Source organism: Oncorhynchus tshawytscha, linkage group LG05 (assembly GCF_018296145.1).
Source record: "Oncorhynchus tshawytscha isolate Ot180627B linkage group LG05, Otsh_v2.0, whole genome shotgun sequence".
Classification (NCBI taxonomy): Eukaryota; Metazoa; Chordata; class Actinopteri; order Salmoniformes; family Salmonidae; genus Oncorhynchus; species Oncorhynchus tshawytscha.
This window is the reverse complement of record NC_056433.1, coordinates 28373601-28395639: the sequence shown is the minus strand read 5'-3', so window position 1 is coordinate 28395639 and position 22039 is coordinate 28373601. Positions and strand designations below refer to the sequence as shown.

Sequence of the window (22039 nt, the reverse complement as noted above, 5' to 3'; positions counted from 1 at the left end):
CCTGGACCCACACACACACACGGTCCCTCTACCGCTCACATGCACTCACTCACTCACTCACTCACTCACTCACTCACTCACTCACTCACTCACTCACTCACTCACTCACTCACTCACTCACTGTCCCTCTCTCTCTCACACGCACACACACACACACTGTCCCTCTCTTTCTCGCTCTCTCTGTCACATGCACACACACAAACCTCACATTCACTTATTCACACGCACGCACCACACACACGCGCGCACACAATCCACATCTAATCCGACACTCTCTGCCATCCAAACACACAGGATGAAACTCTCCTGAGACTGAGGGGAGCTAGTGGGGCGGGGGAGGAGGGGATACACACACAGAAACACATACACACGCACGAGTAGTCGCGTAAACACGCATGGGTAGTTGCATACGCATATATACGCATATACACATACACACACAGAGGTTCGAGAATAGAACGATTAATGCTCTTAAAAGCTTTTTGGGTTATTTCTGGTGATGGGTTGAATGGTTCTCTGACACTGGTGACCGGCCTTCACTCCACTCTGCATTCCAGACCAACCTGCCTGACACACAAACACACACACACATACATATACACACATCCTGTGCGCATGCACATCCAACTCACATATCAGTATGCGTGAACACATGTAAATCACATTTTATTGGTCGCATACAGATATTTAGCAGATGTTATTGTGGGTGCAGCAAAATTCTTGTGTTCCTAGCTCCAACAGTGCAGTAGTATCTAACAATTCACACAAATGTAAAAGTAAAAGAATGGAATTAAGAAATAGTAGGACAAGCAATGTTCGAATCCGGAGTATATATATATATGTACAGTGCCAGTCAAAAGTTTGGACACACCTACTCATTCAAGGGTTTTTCTTTATTTTTCTTTTTTTTTTACATTGTAGAATACTAGTGAAGACATCAAACTATTGAATAACAGTGAATCATGTAGTAACCCCAAAAATGGTTAAACAAATCAAAATACATTTTAGATTTTAGATTCTTCGAAGTAGCCACTCTTTACCTTGATGAGAGCTTTGTACACTCTTGGCATTCTCTCAACCACCTTCATGAGGTAGTCACCTGGAATGCATTTCAATTAACTTAGCAAAAGCAGCTTTATCCTATTTATATAAGTATTCAGACCCTTTATTCAGTTGAAGCACATTTGGCAGTGATTACAGCCTCGAGTCTTCTTGGGTATGACGCTACAAGCTTGGCACATCTGTATTTGGGGAGTTTCTCCCATTCTTCTCTGCAGGTCCTCTCAAGCTCTGTCAGGTTGGATTGTGAGTGTTGCTGCACAGCTATTTCCATGTCTCTCCAGAGATGTTGAAGAGTCTTGGTGGTTCCAAACTTCTTCCAGTTAAGAATGATGGAGGCCACTGTGTTCTTGGGAACCTTCAATGCTGCAGAAATGTTTTGGCACCCTTCCCCAGATCTGTGCCTCGACACAATCATGTCTCGGAGCTCTACGGACAATTCCTTCAACCTCATGGCTTGGTTTTTGCTCTGACATGCACTGTCAACTGTGGGACCTTATATAGACAAGTGAGTGCCTTTCCAAATCATGTCCAATCAATTGAATTTACCACAGGTGGACCACAGTCAAGTTGTAAAAACATCTCAAGGATGATCAATGGAAACAGGATGCACCGGAGCTCAATTTCGAGTCTCATAGCAAAAGGTCTGAATACTTACTGTATATAAATAAGGTATTTCTGTTTTTATTTTTAATACGTTTGCAAAAATGTCTAAAAACCTGTTTTCATATTGTCATTATGGGGTATTGTGTGTAGATTGATAAGGAAACATTTTTATTTATTCAATTTTAGAATAAGGCTGTAACGTAACAAAATGTGGAAAGGGGTCTGAATACTTTCCGAAGGCACTGTATGTACAGCAATAGTTGAATAGGATGGCCTAAAATATACAGTATATACATATGAAGTGTGTCAAACAGTGTGTAAGCATTATTAAAGTGACCAGTGTTCCATTATTAACGTGACCAGTGTTCCATGTCTACGTACATAGGGCAGCAGCCTCTAAGGTGCAGGGCTGAGTAACTGGGTGTTAGCCAGCTAGTGACAGTGACTAAGTGCAGGGCAGGGTACTGGGTGGAGGCCAGCTAGTGATGGCTATTTAACAGTCTGATGGCCTTGAGATAAAAGCTGTTTTTCAGTCTCTCGGTCCCAGCTTTGATGCACCTGTACTGACCTCGCCTTCTGGATGATAGTGGGGTGAACAGGCCGTGGCTCAGGTGGCTGAGGTCCTTGATGATCTTCTTGGCCTTCCTGTGACACCGGGTGTCCTGAAGGGCAGACAGTGTTCTCCCGGTGATGCGTTGGGCTGACTGCACCACCCTCCGGAGAGCCCTGTCTTTGCGGACGGTGTAGTTGCCTCACCAGTCATACTAACACACTTGCTCATAAACAGTCATTAGTAATCATAATTGAGTTTGTTACCGTCAATAGTTGAGTGTATCTTTGATTGTCACACTAAACATTACTTATACAGCTCTCATAAGCTCCAATTTAGTTTCAAGTTTTATTTGTCACATTCAAAAGTACAGGGAAATGCTGAACTTGCAAGCTCTACCCAACAGTGCAGTTTTCAATATCAAATAGAATAAGTAATTAAAAAAACACAAGAAATAAGAAAGGAAGCTATAGGGTCCATAATTCTGCCAAATGTATAATGTGCAGGGATACTGAAGTATTTGAGATAAATATTTACATGTAGGCAGAGATTACGAGAACGTTACTGGTAGCAGGATAAATAATAATAACAGTAGTAAACAGTATGGCAGCAGCATAGGAGGTGGGTGGTGAGTGTGTGTGTGTGTGTGTGTGTGTGTGTGTGGGGGTGTGTGTGTGTATATGTATGCAAGTGTGAGTGTCAGTGTAAACGTGAAAGGCGGATATACATGTAAACACGGCTGGAAAGTGACTGGTAGCAGGAATATATAAATATTTATGGTAATATAATAATGGTAATACATGTAAACAGGAGTAATAGTGACCAGTAGCATGATATATAGATAGATAAATGGTAATGGAAGTCAATAATCAATGAGCAACAGCGAAGCGGTAATAATGAATCTAATCAATAATAATTTTAGCAGCAGCGTTGGTGTGAGGGAGAGCAGTAGTGTGTTATTCATTTAGCAGTCTTATGGCCAAAGGATAGAAGCTGTTTAGGAGTCTGTTGTTCTGAACCTTGATGCACCGGTACCGCCTGCCAGACGGAAGCATGGAGATTATGAACAGTCCATGTCTCTGGTGGCTGGAGTCTTTGGCAATTTTTCAGGCTTTTCTCAGACATGGCCTGGCATGTATGTCCTGGATAGGCCGTGCGCACCACTTTCTGTAGGGCCTTCTCGTCGAGGGTGGTGCAGTTGCCATACCAGATGGTGATACAACCAGTCAGTATGCTCTCGATGGTGCAGCTGTTAAGGATCTGAGGGATGAGAAGACCATGTTAAGTCCTCAGGGATATGGACACAGAGGAATTTGAAGCACTTGACCCTCTTCGCTGCTGCCCCGTCAATGTGGATCAAATCAAATGTTATTAGTCACATGCGCTGAATACAATGCTTACTTACGAGCCCCTATAACCGACAGTGCAGTTTCAAAAAATACAGATAAGAATAAGAGATAAAAGTAACTAAAGAGCAGCAGTAAAAAAAAATAACAATACAGGGGGGTGCCGGTACAATGTGCGGGGGCACTGGTTAGTTGAGGTAGTATGTACATATAGGTAGAGTTAATTAAAGTGACTATGCATAGATGACAACAGAGAGTGGTAGTGGTGTGTGTGGGGGGGACACACTAGATGTTCAGAAGTCTAATGGATTGGGGGTAGAAGCTGTTTAGAAGCCTCTTGGACCTAGACTTGGCACTCCGGTACCGCTTGCCGTGTGGTAGCAGAGAGAGCAGTCTATGACTAGGGTGGTTGGAGTCTTTGACAATTTTTAGGGCCTTCCTCTGACACTGCCTGGTATAGAGGTCCTGGATGGCAGGAAGCTTGGCCCCAGTGATGTACTGGGCCGTTTGCACTACCCTCTGTAGTTTCTCGTGGTCGGAGGCTGAGCAGTGATGCAACCAGTCAGGGTGCTCTCGATGGTGCAGCTGTAAAACCTTTTGAGGATCTGAGGACCCATGCTAAATCTTTTCAGTCTCCTGAGGGGGAATAGGTTTTGTTTTGCCCGCTTCACGACTGTCATTGTGTGTCTGGATCATGTTAGTTTGTTGGTGATGTGGACACCAAGGAACTTGAAGCTCTCAACCTGCTCCACTTCAGCACCGTTGATGAGAATGGGGGTGTGCTCGGTCCTCTTTATCCTGTATTCCACAATCATCTCCTTTGTCTTGATCACATTGAGGGAGAGGTTGTTGTCCTGGCACCACATGGCCAGGTCTCTGACCTCCTCTCTATAGGCTGTCTCTATAGGCTGTTGTTGGTGATCAGGCCTATCACTGTTGTGCCATCTGCAAACTTAATAATGGTGTTGGAGTCATGCCTGGCGTGCAGTCATGAGTGAACAGGGAGTACAGGAGGGGGCTGAGCACGCAACCTTGAGGGGCCTGTGTTGAGGATCAGCGTGGCGGATGTGTTGTTACCTACCCTTACCACATGGGGGCGGCCCGTCAGGATGTCCAGGATCCAGTTGCAGAGGGAGGTGTTTAGTTCCAGGGTCCTTAGCTTATTGATGAGCTTTGAGGGCACTATGGTGTTGACCGCTTAGCTGTAGTCAATGAATAGCATTCTCACATAGGTGTTCCTTTTGTCCAGGTGGGATAGGGTAGTGTGGAGTGCAATAGAGACTGCATCATCTGTGGATCTGTTGGGTCGGTATGCAAATTGGAGTGGGTCTAGGGTTTCTGGGATGATGGTGTTGATGTGAGCCATGACCAGCCTTTCAAACCATTTCATGGCTACAGATGTGAGTGCTACGGGTTGGTAGTCATTTAGGCAGGTTACCTTAGTGTTCTTGGGCACTATGGTGGTCTGCTTAAAACATGTTGGTATTTCAGACTTGGACAGGGAGAGTTTCAAAATGTCTGTGAAGACACTTGCTAGTTGGTCAGCGCATGCTCAGAGTACACGTCCTGGTAATCTGTCTGGCCCTGCGGCCTTGTGAATGTTGGGGGTGTTCACGCACTTTGGTCTTGCTGACGTTGAGGGAGATGTTAATGTCAATTGAGACGGGTTTATTGATAGCCTAACACAAATATATCCTACTACGGGGAATGGAACTGAACATGCATATTTTTTTACATTTTTTATGTTTGTGTTTGGACTAGAGTTGCTGTATACAGTATGTGTGTTCTGTATTACCATCTGTGTGTTCATGGATTTTGCTTATTTGCGTGTGTGTCTGTGTGTGTCTGTGAGTGTGTATGTGTTTGCAAGCATACGTGTGTGCGTGTGTGAGGCTGTGCTGCAGATGGCTTCTCTCTGGTAAGTACACAGCTGTCTGTCTCTCTCTCTGCCTGGGAGAAGCACAGGGGCGGTTTGTCAGGCCCTATTAACTAGGCCTGTCTGCCCCGCTCTCGCGCTCATGACATCACTGCTGCTGGCAACCCAAAACACTAGTAGTCTAGTGTGTGTGGGTGTACTATTTATCCATGTCTGTGCATATGCGTCTATGTTTGTGTGTGTGTGTGTGTGTGTGTGTGTGTGTGTGTGTGTGTGTGTGTGTGTGTGTGTAAGTTACGCCTACCAATGTGTGTGTAACTATTTACCCTAACGTGTGTGTGTGTTTGTGTTTCGGTCCACAGGAAAGCGGCAGATCCACAACCTGGGCAGCCAGCTGCAGCTCAACCAGCACTGCTTGGACACGGCCTTCAACTTCTTTAAGATGGTGGTGAGCAAACACCTGACGCGTGGACGCAAGATGGCGCACGTCATTGCTGCCTGCCTCTACTTGGTCTGCCGGACTGAGGGCACGCCCCGTATCCTTGGGACTGGGACCCCCTGCTGCCCTAAAGGGGGCCAAAGGCGGGAGATTGTATTTGACCATGGGGGGTTGGGGTGACGGTGTTTCCAAGGCATATCAATGGTTACAGATTAACGTGTGTGTGTTTGAGTACTGTATTTGTGAAAGACAGAAGTACAATCTTTGGTCAGCTGCATGATTAACTGTGTTCATATGTGTTAGAAATTCTGACAAAAACAAAGTTTCCACCCTCGCTAAAGGAAACTACTTTGGGTACATGCGCGAAGCACTCGAGGTGAAGCACCGCCTTCGCCCAATCCAGATATATAAAAATAACCAGTGACAAAAACCAGAACTAAGGCTGTTCGTTATCTCTCGCATCTCATTTAGTCCCGGCAGATTCTTTGGTCTACACACAGAATCTGCCCAGGGGAGATTAGAGAAAGGGAGAATGATTGTATTTGTGACGTATTGTCTGTGTGTGTTATTGTGGATGTGTGTATTTGTGGATGTGTTTGTGCATCCATGTGTGTAATAGAGAGGGTGTGTTTGTGAGTTATTGTGGATGGATGCTCAGCACGTGCTTCTACACACCCATCTCTCAGAGACCCATTATTTTCCGATCAGGTCCAACGACACACCTCCCAATTCCAAGGCCGCAGAAGAGCTGGAATGTTTACCGCAGCGTCCAGATCAAACCGCTCAGTGATCAGAATGCATTATAAGCTTCCCCTCTCCCAATTATAACCTTAACCATTAGTGGAGGAAATGCAAAACGGACCCAATATCAGTGTCTACTAGGGGCAACATCACCCTACTCCAGATTATAAATCACATAGGCTGCGTTTACACAGGCAGCCCGCATTCTGATCTTTTTTCACTAATTGGTCTTTTGAGGGAGCTCATCTGCTTTCTGTTGGTGTCGCGTTGAGGAAGCGCCACTCCTGCCCTCCCACCTCTTCCCGTAAGAGCCATTACAGTTATAGTTCCACAACCTTGAGGATGTCATCAGCGTTTTAGTTATTGCTGCTAAACGGTGGAGAGTGGAACAACAAATGTTTTCCTCAGGTGCGACAGTGTGGACGTGTGTAAAGCAAACAAAGGTGTAAGTTTGGTGAAGCTGTTGTCATAAAGGGAGGCCATCTTGTCTGTGTGTGGAATAATATATAATAATATAATATATGCCATTTGGCAGACATTTTTATCCAAAGTGACTTACAGTCATGTGTGGATGCATTTTGAGTTGTGGCCCCAGCGGAATTGGACCCAGCGCCACATGACCACCATAAGTAATTCTACATCAGAGGAGGCTGGTGAGGGGAGCACGGCTCATATTAATGAATGGAGTGAATGGAATGGAATCAGACACATGGAAACCAGGTGTTTGATGTGTTTGAGACCATTCCATTAACTCCGTTCCAGCCATTACTATGAGCCTGTCCTTCCCATTTAAAGTGTCACCAGCCATGACTGATCTACATCAAGGATATTCAAATATAAGCCTGAAGGTCTGGAGCACTGCTGTTTTTCTTCATCCCATGGAAGTGAATTGATTAAGGTCGCACTGATTGGGCAGAGATTCTACTCACCCTGGTCGTGCTCAGTAGTACCTTTTGCAAAGTAACGTGAAAGTCTTCTTATTGACCATTGACCAGAGTTTTCTTCATATGTGTGTTTGCATGGACTCTTTTAGAATAACAAGGGAAGGACCATATACGTTGTAGATCCTATTCTATTTACAGTTGACGTAACCAAATATGGTTAAGTGATGGGGAGAAAGGAATTACTGTATCTTACAGTGACTTGATGATGCTTGTAGCTGGCCTACCTCTAGCCATCCCTCTCAGGTCGCTGTGTCCTGCTTCAGGGTATAGCACCACCACATCACTGTTGGTGTTAGGTTCACAGTAGTGATACTAAGTCTTCATTTGTCACTTCAGCAGTCCAACCCAGGTTCTGTACCACTGTAAAGTTCAAGGCCTGTAGTAAAGAGAAATGTGTTTGTGTAACACCAGAGAATCTCAGCAGTTGTCTGTGTATTGTGGCGTTGCTGGGAGAAGGGTGCACCTCTCTTTCCTTGGGGGTTAGGTCGGGTTTGGGTTGGGCTCCTCCGGTTAGTCACAGGGGACTCAGATAGAAAGATACAGGTCCTCAGGGGCTTCATTCAATCCTATTGATTTACACACAACCACACCCTTTTACTAGACTATAATACACACAAGCAACTGTTGAAGGGAACTGTCTAGCCTTATCTACATGGATTCATCCAGTAACATTAACACCACTCGCCCAAAGGCGAATGCGTTATACAGGACTGTCTAACCTATCACTCTCCTTGATATTGCTATTCAAATCCTCAGTGGATTCGAACTACCCAAATAGTCCATTGGAGAAGAACTATCAATACAAGGTACAATTCCTAGGTTTTTTTCTCGTGGACCACTTCGGAAATAAGCGTTTTCGTTAATGCTTTCTGGGAACAAATACACATCTCGTCGCTGTTATTTTTAACGGCAAAACAATTTTATCACTAACCCAAAGTGTAAAAACATTGCCCCATGCCTGTCCGACCCTCTTTGAAAGCAAGCTATGGGCAACTGACAGTACTATGATACTGGCAGGGGAACCCCCTACTTGTGAGTGATTGACTGCATCTCAAATGGCACCCTATTCCCTATATACATGTTGGTAATTTAGCAGACACTATTCTCCATCGTAATTTACATTAGTGCAGGTGTGTCAAACAGTTTCTTCTGTCCAGCTCGCTAATAATCACTATGCACAGTCAATGGACCTACATTCATAAAGTTTATTGAAATCACTCGACAGTCAGGGAGCATAAAACATTCCATAAATGATGGAAAGAGGAAAATATTTTAGCAAATTTTGACAGCAAAGAAATAAAGCACATTTTCAGTGCTACCCTCTGGAACTCATTGAAGACCGAATTTAGTTAAATTAGTTAAACACCCCTGCATTAGTGCATTCATCTTAAGATAGCTAGGTGTGACAACAAAATATCACAATCGTAGCAAGTACATTTTCCGTCAACAAAGTAGTTATCAGTGCTAGTAGGAAAATATAAGTACCTGCACTTCTTTTTACCAAGGCCCATAGGGCTATCTAGGGAATAGGGTGCCCTGGTCAGAAGTAGTGCACTATGTAGGGATAGGGTGCCATTTGGAACACATCCCTAGTGTGTGAGGTTTAGCGACGGTCTGCATTATCTGTCGAATGGCGGCGGAACTATCAGATTATCCTTTCCCTTTCTGTGGCGCTTATCTAATCTCACCCCGCTGAGATTAATGGACCCTGTAATCTCTCCACCGGCCACACCTGCTATGTGTGTGTCACCTCAGGTGTCTGTGTGTCCGTGTGTGTGTTGCTCAGGTACGAGCGTGTGTGTACATCAGAGGGCGGAAGGGAAGTGTGTGTTTTCAACTGGCAGTCGATTGTTTTCAATGTAGCCTATCCAGTGTGTGTTGGTTAGTGTGTGTGTGTGCGCTTGTTTTTCGGCTGTTGTTTGTAATGGTAAATAAGAGGTTGGTCAGGTGTGTGTATGGCTGTGAAGTTTGCAATGTGTATAGTAGTCGTGTACGCTAGTCATTTATAATATGTGTTTGTGTTCCAGGTGTGTGTTTGTCTTCCAATTAGGAATGTATGTTCCAGTCTGTGTTTGACTGTGTGTGCTTGCACACTTCCGTCCATTCACCACGTTGTGAGGTGAGCTTCAGCCGGCAGTCTTCCCGAGTCAATCCACTTCACTCCCTCTGTCCCGTCTCTAGGTGAACTCGTCTGCAGGTTGCTAGGGCGGAGCTGAGGCACTGCGGGACCAGTTCTATATTTAGCCGCGCATCGGCAGCCGAAGGGGCCAAGCATCAGGGGAGTTTGAGTCACCCGATGCTTGACTGCAGAAAGACCCCGGCATCAACGTATGCACCGTCTCACTCACCGTAGTAATTGGAAAAAAACAAACCTAGTGCACAATTCGAAGGCCCTAGACTTACTTACTTGTCTTGAACACCGGATTTAATGTTTTTACATTATTTTCAGTTTGAAAGGACGGCATTCTCTTTTTAGAATTTGTTTTCTCAGTTTTGTTGATGGAAAAGTACATTGCACCTCTTACTTATTAGCATTATTAAGAATACATTTTTTAGGTCATTCTTAGAATGTTATTGACAGATCGATTTTGGGCCATTTCGGCAAAAAACATAAATAATTAAAATAGCCTTTGGCTTGTAATAATGTTGTATACTTTGCTTTGAACAGTATTTGTAAGTGCTGAACCCATTGAGAAATGGGTCATGCAACTTAGTTCATATAGTACCCTGCAGTTTCAGACCATTTACTTTCTGTTTAGTGCCTACTGAACACAACCATGGTGTATCTCTGTTCTTTGCGGTAAAGCCCTTGTTGCTGTCACCTTTCCTTCCTTAACACTCCTTCCCTCTTCAGACATGCTTCTGGACCTGAGTGATCTCCTACAGGTACGTTTAGTCTCTGTCTTCGTCCATTACGATTCTCTACCCTTCTCCAGATGTGTGCACTTCACTCCTCATACATTTAAAAGCATTGGATTGGTGAAAGCATGGCTGTAGGGAGTTCCCACCTTATTATTGGCACCAGTCTATTTCTTTTAAATCCATAAGGGGTGGTGCTCGAGTGTACACATTGTGAGAGTGGTAGAGAAACGGAATGTAGCCATGCAGGACAACCATTCAGGGAAGTAAGGTAAAGGTTGTCTTTAACTACTGATAAAGTGTCACTATTGGGACTACTCCATTGGATCCATTGTACAGCACAGACTAAATCATGCACAGCTCTCAAGTATTTGACATATGTATTTGACCCAGGGGCCGTATGTACGACGTGTCTCAGAGCAGGAGAGCTGATTTAGGATCTGTTTAGCCTTTTAGATTACAGTGAATAAGATTGCATGGGCGGGGGGGGGGGCTGATCCTAGATCAGCACTCCTAGCCTGAGATGCTTAAAACATACGGCCCCAGGCGATATGTGATATCCACCTACTAATGCCATTGGGTATAGCCTCATCACAATGAATGATGTGGTCTGCAGGGAGTGTGACACAAGCAAGTCAGCTGACTACCAAAAATGAAAAACCAAATGATATGCAGATTAAGGACATTTTAAATCTCAGATCCGTCATAACCAAACCATTTTCATTTCAGCTCCTCACATAGTAAAACCTCCCAAAACATCATTAAATGTATGAAGAACAAAGTCCTAATCTCCCATGGGGTTTCTAGCCACTAGAGGACAGAGAGTATGTCAATTCAATGCAGGAAATTTAATGTTCAGTTGTTGGGTCCCTGGGGGAAGCGTTTCTGTCCGACACAGCTGGCGCAGTGCAATATTTTTACCCCCAGTCCAGGCCAGCTGTCCTGGGAGCACGGCCCCCACCCTAGACTCACCCCTGTTTGGTATTGGAAGGCCGTGGTCAGGCCAGGGTGGCAAGGGTGGAGCCTCTCCAGAAATATGCCACCAATGCACTGAATCCTTAGCCTGGTCCCAGATCGTTTGTGCTATATAACCCACTCCCACAGTGGCTGTCATGCCATACAACAACCATATGACTTTACAAGAAAGCACAAACAGCTTTAAGACCAGGCTACGGAATCCTCAGTGCTATGTGGCCCTGGTCCCCCGGGTGGGTCCTAAGTCGCCCATAGACACTGATCTGGGAACAGCTGATGCACCCCATAGCCTAACCTTAACCATTAGCCGGGGAATACAAAATTGACCTTAGATCAGTGTGTACAGAGTTGGGGCAACTTCTCATGACACTGGGGGCTAAGGCACAGGGTGGAAGGGTTTTGAGTAATGTGCTCTTCACCCCCCTACACACTTTACATCTATGAACACAATATAAACATACTTTCTCTACCTACTCCAGTTCCATATACAATTCCTAAATTGTGCTGCTTTGAAATTGAATTAACTTTCATATGACTGCAACTATTAAGCTTTAAAAGATAATTAGCTGACAGCAAAGCAATCTTCCTTCCTTGAAGAAATCACTGATTTGCCTAGGTTTGATTGGACAAAGTCATTGGAAACATTGCCTTCACTTATCTACCCATGTAGGTACAGATAATTGATTACCTCAAGGAAGGAAGGATATGTTTCGAAAGTTTTGGAACAGGGGCCAAGGCCTTGTTTGAATACTTTAAAAACAGCCTTCCTTCCTCCGTTCCTTGACATAATCACTGATCTAGCACAAATCGATAGGTCTAAGCAACGGTTCTAACACATAGCTTTCACCAATCCAGCCACGTCAGATCAGGGATTTCTTCAAGGACGGGAGGCAGGAAGGATGTGCATTCTTTCATTGATGTAATAACAGATCTAACACAAATTGACAGGTGTGGGAAACAGTTAAATAACATGGCTTTCACCAATTCAATCAGGAATTTCAAGGTAGGCAGGCAGGAAAGATGCATTCTTAAAGTTTTGGAACAGAGCCCAACTCTCCTCCGCTTTACAGGTGAACGTGTACATCCTAGGGAAGACCTTCCTCCTGCTGGCTCGAGAGCTCTGCATCAACTCCCCAGCAATAGGTAAGATCTAGGATCAGCTTCCACTATCCTAGCCTTAACCATTAGTGGGTAAAATTAAAAAAAAACTGACCCAAGATCATTGTCTAGGGGCAACGTCACCTTACTCCTTATTTTAGCTCAAGGGCTGAATTCCAAAATCAATCCATAGCCCTCCAACCTGGCCAGTGAGTACTTGGTCAGATCTGAAAGGGATTGGATAGGTATAAGCAATATGGTACTTGCTTCACTGCTGATAGGCTGGGTGGAACTTTGGCTTCTTTGTTACAGCTAGCCAATCCTTGCCGATTGTAAACGTATCTCACTCATTGTTTTCTTTCTTTCTTTAACAAACCAACTGAAAGCTAATTGGCTATTTTATGTCCCTACACTTTAAGTGACCAACAATACCTTCCATATTTAGTTCATTTCAATTATGGCCACTGATGGAAGACTGGATAACAGATAGATGAGTCATCTTCTAGAAAGGGAAAAACTATGAAGGATGGGACACATCACAGTGAATCACCACAGAGTTTCTAAACCCCAAGGCCCAACATCAAGAGACTTCCGGGAACGCTTACGAAGCAGACCAAGAAGACCAGGCCGGGGTTTGAGAAGTCAAGGAGAGAAGTGAAAAATTCTTCCATAGCTGTTTCTCGAAATCTAAAAAGGCACAACCTAGATTCAAGTAGGATGAACATGTTATTACTCTAACTTCATTGTGACAAACTTTTTAAGTCAAAAACAACTTTATATAGGAGTGTGTTTGATTTGCCGGTCTGCACATGTGCAGTTCGGCACGAGACGACCGCTTTACCCGATGAAGTGTTTCTGCGCATGAGCTTAGCTCGCCAATGTCAAGTGTGATCGGGGATTTCTATTGGCGAAGCAGTTTCTGCCTATCTTCATACTGTACCGTCTTTGGAATCACCCTGCCAAGAAATATGCAGACCATATGAGTGTTTGCACTTTTACATATGCCAGCAGCCGTTGCACCCTTGGGACATCCCTACCCTGAACCCTAATCATTTTAAATGTCAACTTCATTGGGGTTAAGTCAAGAGTTGGACGTCCCAAGGATCTCTCTTAAGACTTTTCCATTTGAATAGCATACACATTGTGAAGACAAATGCAGTACCTCATTTTGCAATTTGACCAGTGGGGGCACTGTGTCCCCATGCCTTTCAAGTGTTTTGACGACTTGCTATGCAGTCATTTTATGCCCGCCTCCCACATCCCCTCCCGTAAAAGATCAACATCTCTGCTTCGTTCTCATCTGACTAATGTAATGAGAGGGGTACAGAGAGTAAACGAGGTAATCATCCAAGTACACAACCTGGGATTAATAGACTTAAAATCCCTCCAAGAAGAGCCTCCCGGGTGGCGCAGAGGTCCACTGCATCGCAGTGCTAGCGGTGTCACAACAGATCCGGGTTTGATACCGGGCTGTGTCACAGCCAGCCGCGACCGGGAGACCCATGAGGCGGCGCACAGTGTCGTCTGGGTTAGGCGAGGGTTTGGCCGGCCGGGATGTCCTTGTCCCATCGCTCTTTAGCGACTCCTGTGGCAGGCCAGGCACATGAAAGCTGACATGGTCGCCCGTGGTACGGTGTTTCATCCGATACATTGGTGTGGCCGGCTTCCGGGTTAAGCGAGCAGTGTGTCAAGAAGCACTGCGGCTTGGCAGGGTCGTGTTTGGCTCTCGACCTTCGCCTCTTCCGAGTCCGTACGGAGGTTACAGCGATGGGACAAGACTGTAACTACAAATTGGATATCACGAAATTGGGGAGGAAAAGGGGTTAAAAAAAGTACAAAAAAGGAACAAAAAACTCAAATAAATCCCTCCAAGAATTATAACCCCCCCATATAATCTTATTCATTATGGTCTAAAAGGAAAAACTGATCCTATATCAGCAGAACTCCTACTCTGATATGCTCTTTGAATACAGACCCAGAGGAGTGCTGATCTATAATAATAATACATTTGGTGGGTGCTTATATTTGTCCTATTTCACACATGTATTATATGCATGAATTGGAAATGTGTTTCTTGCATATCCCAGGGTCAGGGTCAGCCATTATCAACCGCGAACCTTGAAAAATGTGTACTTTGCTCAAGGGCACACCTAAAGATTTTTCACCTTGCCGGCTCAGAGATTCGAATAAGCGGCCTTTCGGTTACTGGCCCAACGCTCTAATGGCTAGGCTACCCTAATATGTTCCCCCTGTCCATAAATTCATATTGGCGAAAATTCAAAACTGATCCTAGGTCAGCAGCACTGTGAATATGGGCCCTGAGTAGCAGGTCAGTATGTCTTCCCTGCTAGGTAATTCCTATCCAGCTGCCTGTCAGCAGAAAGTCTGCCATTCTACCATCTCCAACTTGCTCTAGTGTTTACCCCTCATTAGAATGATGAAAGCACTGCAAGCACATTTCAATGGGTTGAATTCAAATCCATCTCCCAATTTCACTTAACAACTTTGAGAGGTGGGACCCAACCAGAAAGATGAGCCAGACAGTACCCTGAATATGTTGGAGATGTGAGTAAAAAGCTTTGGTTGAAACAGGAAAAAAGGGCACTGCGAGTCGCTTCGTCGCCTCTGCAATTTATGTAAATTATTCTGTTTTGATTACAGAGCGATTATGTTGTCCTGTGGAACACTTGAAATCACAGCGTGAGAGAAATGTATGAATCCGTTGTGATTTGTCAGGGTTGTGCGAAGGTCATTTGCCTTTCAAGTTTAAATTGGTGATCAAACCCTCCTAAAAAGGCACAAGTGGCAAGCCAAAACATGATTTTACTGTTAAAGCAATAACATTTCACTATATGAGGTTGTTGGCCTATTCGAAATTGAGTATGCTGCAGCATAATACAGAGTCATAATTCCATTACGCCTCATTTTGTGTCAAAAAATACATGACTGAGTATTTCAAACTCCAGACTACATGGTATGCATCATTTTGCTACTGGAAGAGGTGGAGATGATGTTATGTAAGAAAATGGTTCCCTGGTGACCCCTAATTCTCTCATCGTCTAACAGCATACTCTGTCATGTAATCTCAGGGTGTGTTACCAAAGAACAAGTATCAAGTTTGAGTCACAAAAACGTTTTCTTTATGTTCTGCAGTTCCATTAAGCTGCGCACTAAATACAAGACATGTCATTTGTCAGCCAACCTCAAGCTGTAAACAAATTAGCCTCAAGTTATTTACAAAAAAACACGCTAACAGGGAGTGGCCCAGTAGGAGTGCAATAATACAACTTCTCTGTAATATTTACACCAGGCTGCATGCCACAGCGCTCAATAGTTAAAATCATAGGTTTTATCTTTATCTGAATAAATAAAAATGGAAAGAGCATTCCATCACTCAAACATTTTGTCAAAGGACTAACAGGCATGTTTTCATTTACATAATTTCTCACTGCTGCTACATTGTTGAAGAAGGCAAAGGAACTCTTTTGCTTTTGGACCCTCTAATAATCCCCAGCATGTTCAACGAATCCAGTGGTAGAATGCACTTCCACGCAGGGGAGGGGATGTGTTACAAACCAACCCTAGGGTTCATGCATAAAAGACCAGTTCGGGGATCTGCCCCCCCTGCACGCCCGTTCCATTGGTACTGTCCGAGGAGCACTGGTACTGGAATGTCACTTTTCCACACTGCACCTCAGTCATGCCCTCCTGCCCAAAGTAGCTCAGCTCGTTGCCGTCCAGCACGACGCTGACCGTGTAGAAGGTGTCCTGTTCCACTTGGACCGGGTGCTCGAACCACACTGAGAATGTGCTGCTGGAGCCGTCCGACACGAACATGGTGAGGTTCTGCGCCAGTGTGGCACCCTGCCGCTTCAGTTCAATCTTGACACTGTACTCAGCCTTGCCACCACTCGAGCCATACAGGCCCAGGCCGGCAATGAAGATACGCTTGTCTACGGCAAACTGGATGCTGTCGCAGCGGCCCCGGTATCGCCACTGGTTGCTTCGGTAGGCCGATGACTGGAAGCGATGGCACCGCTGCGGCGTCAGGCCTGTCCGCTGAGCCAGCGGGAACTCCAGCTTGGGCTTGTTGGCCGCCGTGTACCACAGGAAGATGTCGTGCGTCTCCTCCAGGGTGAGCACGTCCGACTGTGCCGCGCCGTCAGCAAACTCCTCCAGAGTCATGGTGGGGAGGCGCACCAGGTACAGTACCTTGCCCAGCACCGCCCGCTTGTTCCGTGCTGTGGCGCCCAGGCCCTGGCGCCGGCACTCAGCCACCGCCCACTCCAGCACTGCCTGGAAGACCACTGCCTCGCGCGTGTTCAGCGTCTCACGGCGCAGGATGATCTCCAGGGTTTGCAGGTCGATCTCACAGAAGCCCTCGGAGCGGAGGGCTAGCTCAGCCTGGGCGTCGATCACCTCCCAGCAGCGCTGTGTCAGCTCTGGCTCCTCGAAGAGGCGGCTCTGAGAGAGCAGCACACAGGCGTTCTTGGCCTCCAGGCTGGTCTCTAGGAAAGTGACGCAGGCCTTGGCCAAGGCAGGCACAATGTACTTCTTGGCGGCGTACAGAGTGGCCAGCACCGTGTCCGCCTCCAGTTCAATCTCGTCGCTGTACATATACCTGGAAGAGGGGGGGAAAAGTGAGGATTTTAGCCATTATAACCACATCCACCATCACAATGTATGATAGAATGATTGCTAAACATCCAATCGATCAGCGTTGGGGACCAAATCCATTTCAATTAATATCCTGAATGTAAATGACATTGACCCCAACCACAGCAATACATGAAAAAATACTTTATTGTCCAACCCAACCCCCTGAAATCAAACATTCACACAAAGGGGTTTAAAGGAAGTTAAAGGGTTACGTTCCTTGCTGATGGGCACTAAATAGGAAACTTTGGATTCAAACCAGCGAACCTCAGATTGCAGGCCTGCCTCTCAAACCTCTAGGCTACTTGCCGCCCCTATATATTGGCTATATGACAAAAGCATGGCAACTTTGCTGACAAAAAGGACTGAAATGTATTAGCAAGTCTTACACAGAGATGATGTGTTACTCACTTTAACAGAATTAAAAAAGCAGCAGGCTCCACGTCTGGGATGTGAATCTCAGACTCCCCTTCTGCCAGGTCTCCATAAAACATGGCACCAAAAACAGAGCTGCCCACAGCCAAAACATACTGTAAACACAAGAGGGAAAGTGGGTTATTTCAATATGGCTATGCATATTGTTTGGCAAGATGGGATACATTCTTAACAAAGCATGTGCACATTACACAGTTGGTGTGCTTATATTTACTTAAATGTAAATTATATGACAGTTTAATGTAATTCATAAAACAAATAGAAAATCCAGTGTCCAATGGGCCACAATGGCAGGAAAAGCATGGTAGGCTACTACTATACATATGCCTACATGACTGCTTCAGACTTCTAATCTACACAGAGCCAACACGCTGAGACTGTGGCGCAGAAGAAAAGCGCACTTACTTTATGCGCTGGAACTTTCTGTGATTCACCAGGGGGACCCACAATGAAATGAACATCGGCCATATGTTCTTTATTGAACATCAAGGCATTCCTGAAAGAAGCGAAATAAGATATAATTTATCATGCCACGTTAAATCGATGACATATTTAATCACGGAGGGGCAATCACTACGCAAGGTTTTGCATAATATAATATTTGCATTATAAAATAGAACGAGAACTGAAGCTTGACATACCTTTCTCGCAATGTCGGGTGAGTGGACTGCCAACTGGTAGTCTCGACGTTGTTGTTGTTGATATTTTGCTGAGTGGCAGTCGTAGTCGGCACGGTCACAGCTTGGGTGACCTGAACGATGTTTTTCTTGCTGGCTGCAGTCACTACCGCGCCGTTGCTGTTAGGGAGGTTGGTGTTTAAGCTGGCAGGGTACAGTTCTGCAGCCATCTTCTTCTTCACGGATAAAGTCACGATTTCATAGCATACTGGCAGCTTGCCGGACTGCTTCCCACTCTTTTTAGTCCTTTTTAAAGTTTCTGGAAGCAAAAGCAAAAATGTAAAAAACTTCATGATTCGGCCATACAGGCAATCTGGGGGTTCTGGCATCAGAAAACAAATCCACCTATCAACCTTTGGACAAGGCGACGTGCATTTAAAGTGCAAATAAGTATGTATAACAGTTCAGATTTAAACAAATTAATTCCACATAATGTAACACGTTTATAAACCGATACCCTCTGTCATCGGTCGTAGGTCTATGTACAATCAAACAAAACCCCTACGCACCCTGAAAATATTTGCACAGCAACATCAAGGTGTCCGTCCAGCGGAATTACATCCGAAGCGGTTACAATTTAATCTATCTCATAGCGTCCTCCTTTTAAACGACAATGTATCCCCTCTAAAAAATAATCACATCCACGTTGCACAAAGGGCGAACTGTTGCAAATTGTTACAATGTTGCATAACTCCACTGCGGCGACGATGTTGTCACAATTATTTGATATCCAGGCGGACGCGAGTTCAAATCATTATCCAAATGGTACGTGATCCATCCCTGTGCCAACAATCATTCTACTCTTATGACTGTAGGTACTGTAGTTTTGTGTATCGAGGGCGGGCGCCCAGTTCGAGTTTGACAAATCAGATTCCCTGATGCCTTTGCACGTCAGTATTCCGCATGCGCCTCCCACAGCTGATCTGTACAATATTACATGGCGAAGATCCGAGCAAAAGAGTTAACCCTTACCGTAACGTTCTCGTCACTACTTAAACTGCCCACATAAATGGGAGCAATATGGTTCATTTCAGGCATATTTATATCAGAAGAGGCCCCGTTTGTGATTTTGGTTCATAGATAACGTATGATATATTCTACATTGTAGCCTACTATGAAATCCATCTGGTTTGTACGCCACATGAATAGTTTACTGCAAAGTTACTTAAACTACGAATTATGAACCAAAACACGCTCCACGAAAGCTGGATTGAACAGCCATATATATCATGTGTGTTTTATAGAGCACATTGCTGTGCATATCGAACTATAGCATATTCAAGGTGCAAAAGCCTACTTGAGACACAATTAATTTGCTGACAGTGCGGGACATGGCTCGCCAAACGGACGCCGTTTTTAATTGCGTTCCATGTAACAAATGAAGCGAAGTGCTTGCACAATTATGTAAATTATATTGAAATATTTGGATACAATTGTGAGATGCAATCGCCAGTATTTCAGTTAGACACAATGTACACAATTTCAAGTTATATGAGCCCAAAATGTTGCTCTCGAATCGGTGCATTTTTAAGAAGACGAAGTAGGCTACACAGAAAATATCTGCTGAAATGTCTTCCCCTAATCGTACAGTCGAAGTGATGCCAACTATAGCGTTCGATTCAGCAACATTTCCATTCGTGGGAAACCCCACGACCGAACAGTTAATAAATCTTTACCTGATTGAAATGCGGGAGGGTCGATTGACAGAGAAAAACGTTCAGGTTCGGTTACTGGACGCTTGTTCGCAGCCAGGAGCCATGTTAAAATCCGGAGGACTGGTAAACGGTAGGGAGAGGGGGGGTTGGGCTTCAACTGTTTGTCCTGTTCCCAGGCCAGTTTCCCCGGTTTTCCAACAGAGGGCCACGGAGCTACAAAATGGAATCGTTTGGAAGGGGTTTAAAAACGGACGGGTCCAGAAGTAAGCAGCTTATACTTAATACAATTTCAGACAATGGTATTTTGCCTGGCAGATCTAGTGGTCTTGTTATTGTCTATTATACATTCTAAACAGTGGCATGCAGAGGAAGCTTAATCAAGAATAGGCTACATCAATGCCACTGATAGTAGGCTATTCATCATCGTTTAATGGTTGGCAATTGATACCCAGTGAGCACAGTTCGACGTCCATGGACGTTGGAAAATACATTGACATTTGGTCCGTCTGCCACGGTCTTGATTTCAACGTCTAAGGACGTTGTTTTTTGGACCGGACTTGATTTGGCCAAACATAGACGACAAGTCCATGATTGGACAATACAGTACAGTAGAGTAAAGTAGAGTATAGTTCAGTACAGTAGAGTCCTGTATCTGGTCAGATATCTGAGTTTCCTCCCGATTGACCTACAGAAAATTATTTGGTGGGTGTAATGAAAACATTATTTCAACCCACGGGTCAGTTCGTGGTTCAGAACAATTCTATTGAAGGTTGGAAATGTTTTAAATCAAGATAATATTTTTTTACAAACCCAGGAGCTTGTTGTGTTGCATTGTGTTGTGAATCCCATTCTGTGTGCGGTGGGGCAGACATACAGTACAGTACACGCAATGGATAAAGGAACTGTCCATTATTTGTGTAGTGCTAGAACATATGTTTCATCCCCCCACGTGAGAATACGTTGTCAAGTTTAGACTACTTTCCCTGGCTAGCCTAACGTAACCAGATAAGTAAAAATAAATGTTATGAAATACATCGTCTTGGGAACAGGTCCTGCACAAGTGAAATCCCCGGTTTGGTTTGGAAGGATTTACGAGTCATTGTGGACAAAGTCAGCAACCCGGTAGATGGATACACAGTCTCCAAGCAGGTATTTGTTTACGATAGACTAATTCAGTTTATTATCAGTTAATTATTACGTTAATTCAGGCTATTTTCGATGCGCCTTTACTGTCTGTCTAGCTTTCATTTTGGTGATTATTAGCGAGCTGGACACAGTCAAGACACTTTATGAATGAAGGTCCATTATCATTTCTACACAGGTCGATTTGGTTTTATAGATTTTTAGTATATTGAGTTCGTCCCCCTACCCCCCATTTTTTTGTTTTTTTAAATACAAAACGTTTTTTAAATTGTATTTTTACTCAGACCACCCGTGGGCCAGATGTTTGAAACCCATGATTTAGTAGGCTATGCAGGCTATATCATGTTTAAACCGGTGCAGCTGGTGAAAGCCTACTAAATAAATGTATTTTTGCAGCCTATATTCGATTCTGGAAATTTTTTATTTAAGTTTCAATTAAACTATTTGATTGTCTAAACAATATTGAATGTAAAGGTATTGTTTTGTTACAGCTATAAGCTGTCATTAGGTAAGAAGGCTAATTAGAAAGCCCCTTTTAAAAAATATATATATATTTTTGGGGGGGAGCGATTTGAGTTGTCAATCCATAGGGGTCAAAATCAGTGCATTATATCGGAAATAGGATGTCATTTGGGAGGCAACTCAGGTCATCCAGTCCAGAGTTGGCACTCAGCCGCCCAGTAGACTTACACTACTCTGCTATTGTTTGAAGATACTTCTCAACCCATTACCATTCATCACACTCGCTAATCAAAGTTTGACACACACACACACATTATATTATCCATGCAGTTACAATGAAATAGTGACTTCCAGATCAATTTCAATTCCAGTGTAATATGGAGCATACCCTGGGGTTCATTCTTCATTGAAACTGCATTATTCTTTGTTGTGAATGGCTTCCTTGAAATGTCTGCTTCGGTGCTAATGTTGCTTTGGAGCAAAATGTATATGATATGTATGATATGATATGTACACTG

At 44.3% G+C, this 22039-nt stretch overlaps 2 protein-coding genes across 4 annotated transcripts in view; one reads left to right on the top strand and one right to left on the bottom strand.

The window, feature by feature from the left end:
• brf1b (BRF1 RNA polymerase III transcription initiation factor subunit b) overlaps positions 1 to 22039 on the top strand; it is a 126358-nt gene that overhangs the window by 21856 nt on the left and 82463 nt on the right. Inside the window, exons 4-6 of the mRNA XM_024420566.1 lie at positions 5800 to 5973; positions 10416 to 10447; positions 12466 to 12538. Coding sequence (XP_024276334.1) covers positions 5800 to 5973; positions 10416 to 10447; positions 12466 to 12538 — 279 coding nt within the window. The remainder of the gene's footprint in view (positions 1 to 5799; positions 5974 to 10415; positions 10448 to 12465; positions 12539 to 22039) is intronic.
• Positions 15611 to 20132, bottom strand: btbd6b (BTB (POZ) domain containing 6b). 3 transcript variants are annotated; one of them, XM_024420569.2, is made up of 5 exons: positions 19938 to 20132; positions 18226 to 18520; positions 17990 to 18080; positions 17561 to 17679; positions 15611 to 17114 (listed from the first exon to the last, which is right to left on the bottom strand). In XM_024420569.2, exons 2-5 carry the CDS (start codon positions 18429 to 18431, stop codon positions 16082 to 16084), a joined length of 1449 nt encoding a protein of 482 aa, XP_024276337.1. In that variant the 5' UTR covers positions 18432 to 18520; positions 19938 to 20132; the 3' UTR covers positions 15611 to 16081. The 3 variants fall into 3 exon arrangements, with proteins under 3 accessions (XP_024276337.1, XP_024276336.1, XP_024276335.1); XM_024420568.2 differs by lacking the exon at positions 19938 to 20132 and adding an exon at positions 18771 to 19911; XM_024420567.1 differs by lacking the exon at positions 19938 to 20132 and having other exon boundaries at positions 18226 to 18764.

Coding starts and splice junctions, on each gene's coding strand:
- btbd6b (XM_024420567.1), bottom strand. CDS start 18,590: ATGCCAGAACCCCCAGATTGCCTGTATGGCCGAATCATGAAGTTTTTT. Junction 18,081..18,225: donor CACCCGACATTGCGAGAAAG/GTATGTCAAGCT, acceptor CGCTTCTTTCAG/GAATGCCTTGATGTTCAATA. Junction 17,115..17,560: donor GCTTTTTTAATTCTGTTAAA/GTGAGTAACACA, acceptor CCCCTCTTCCAG/GTATATGTACAGCGACGAGA.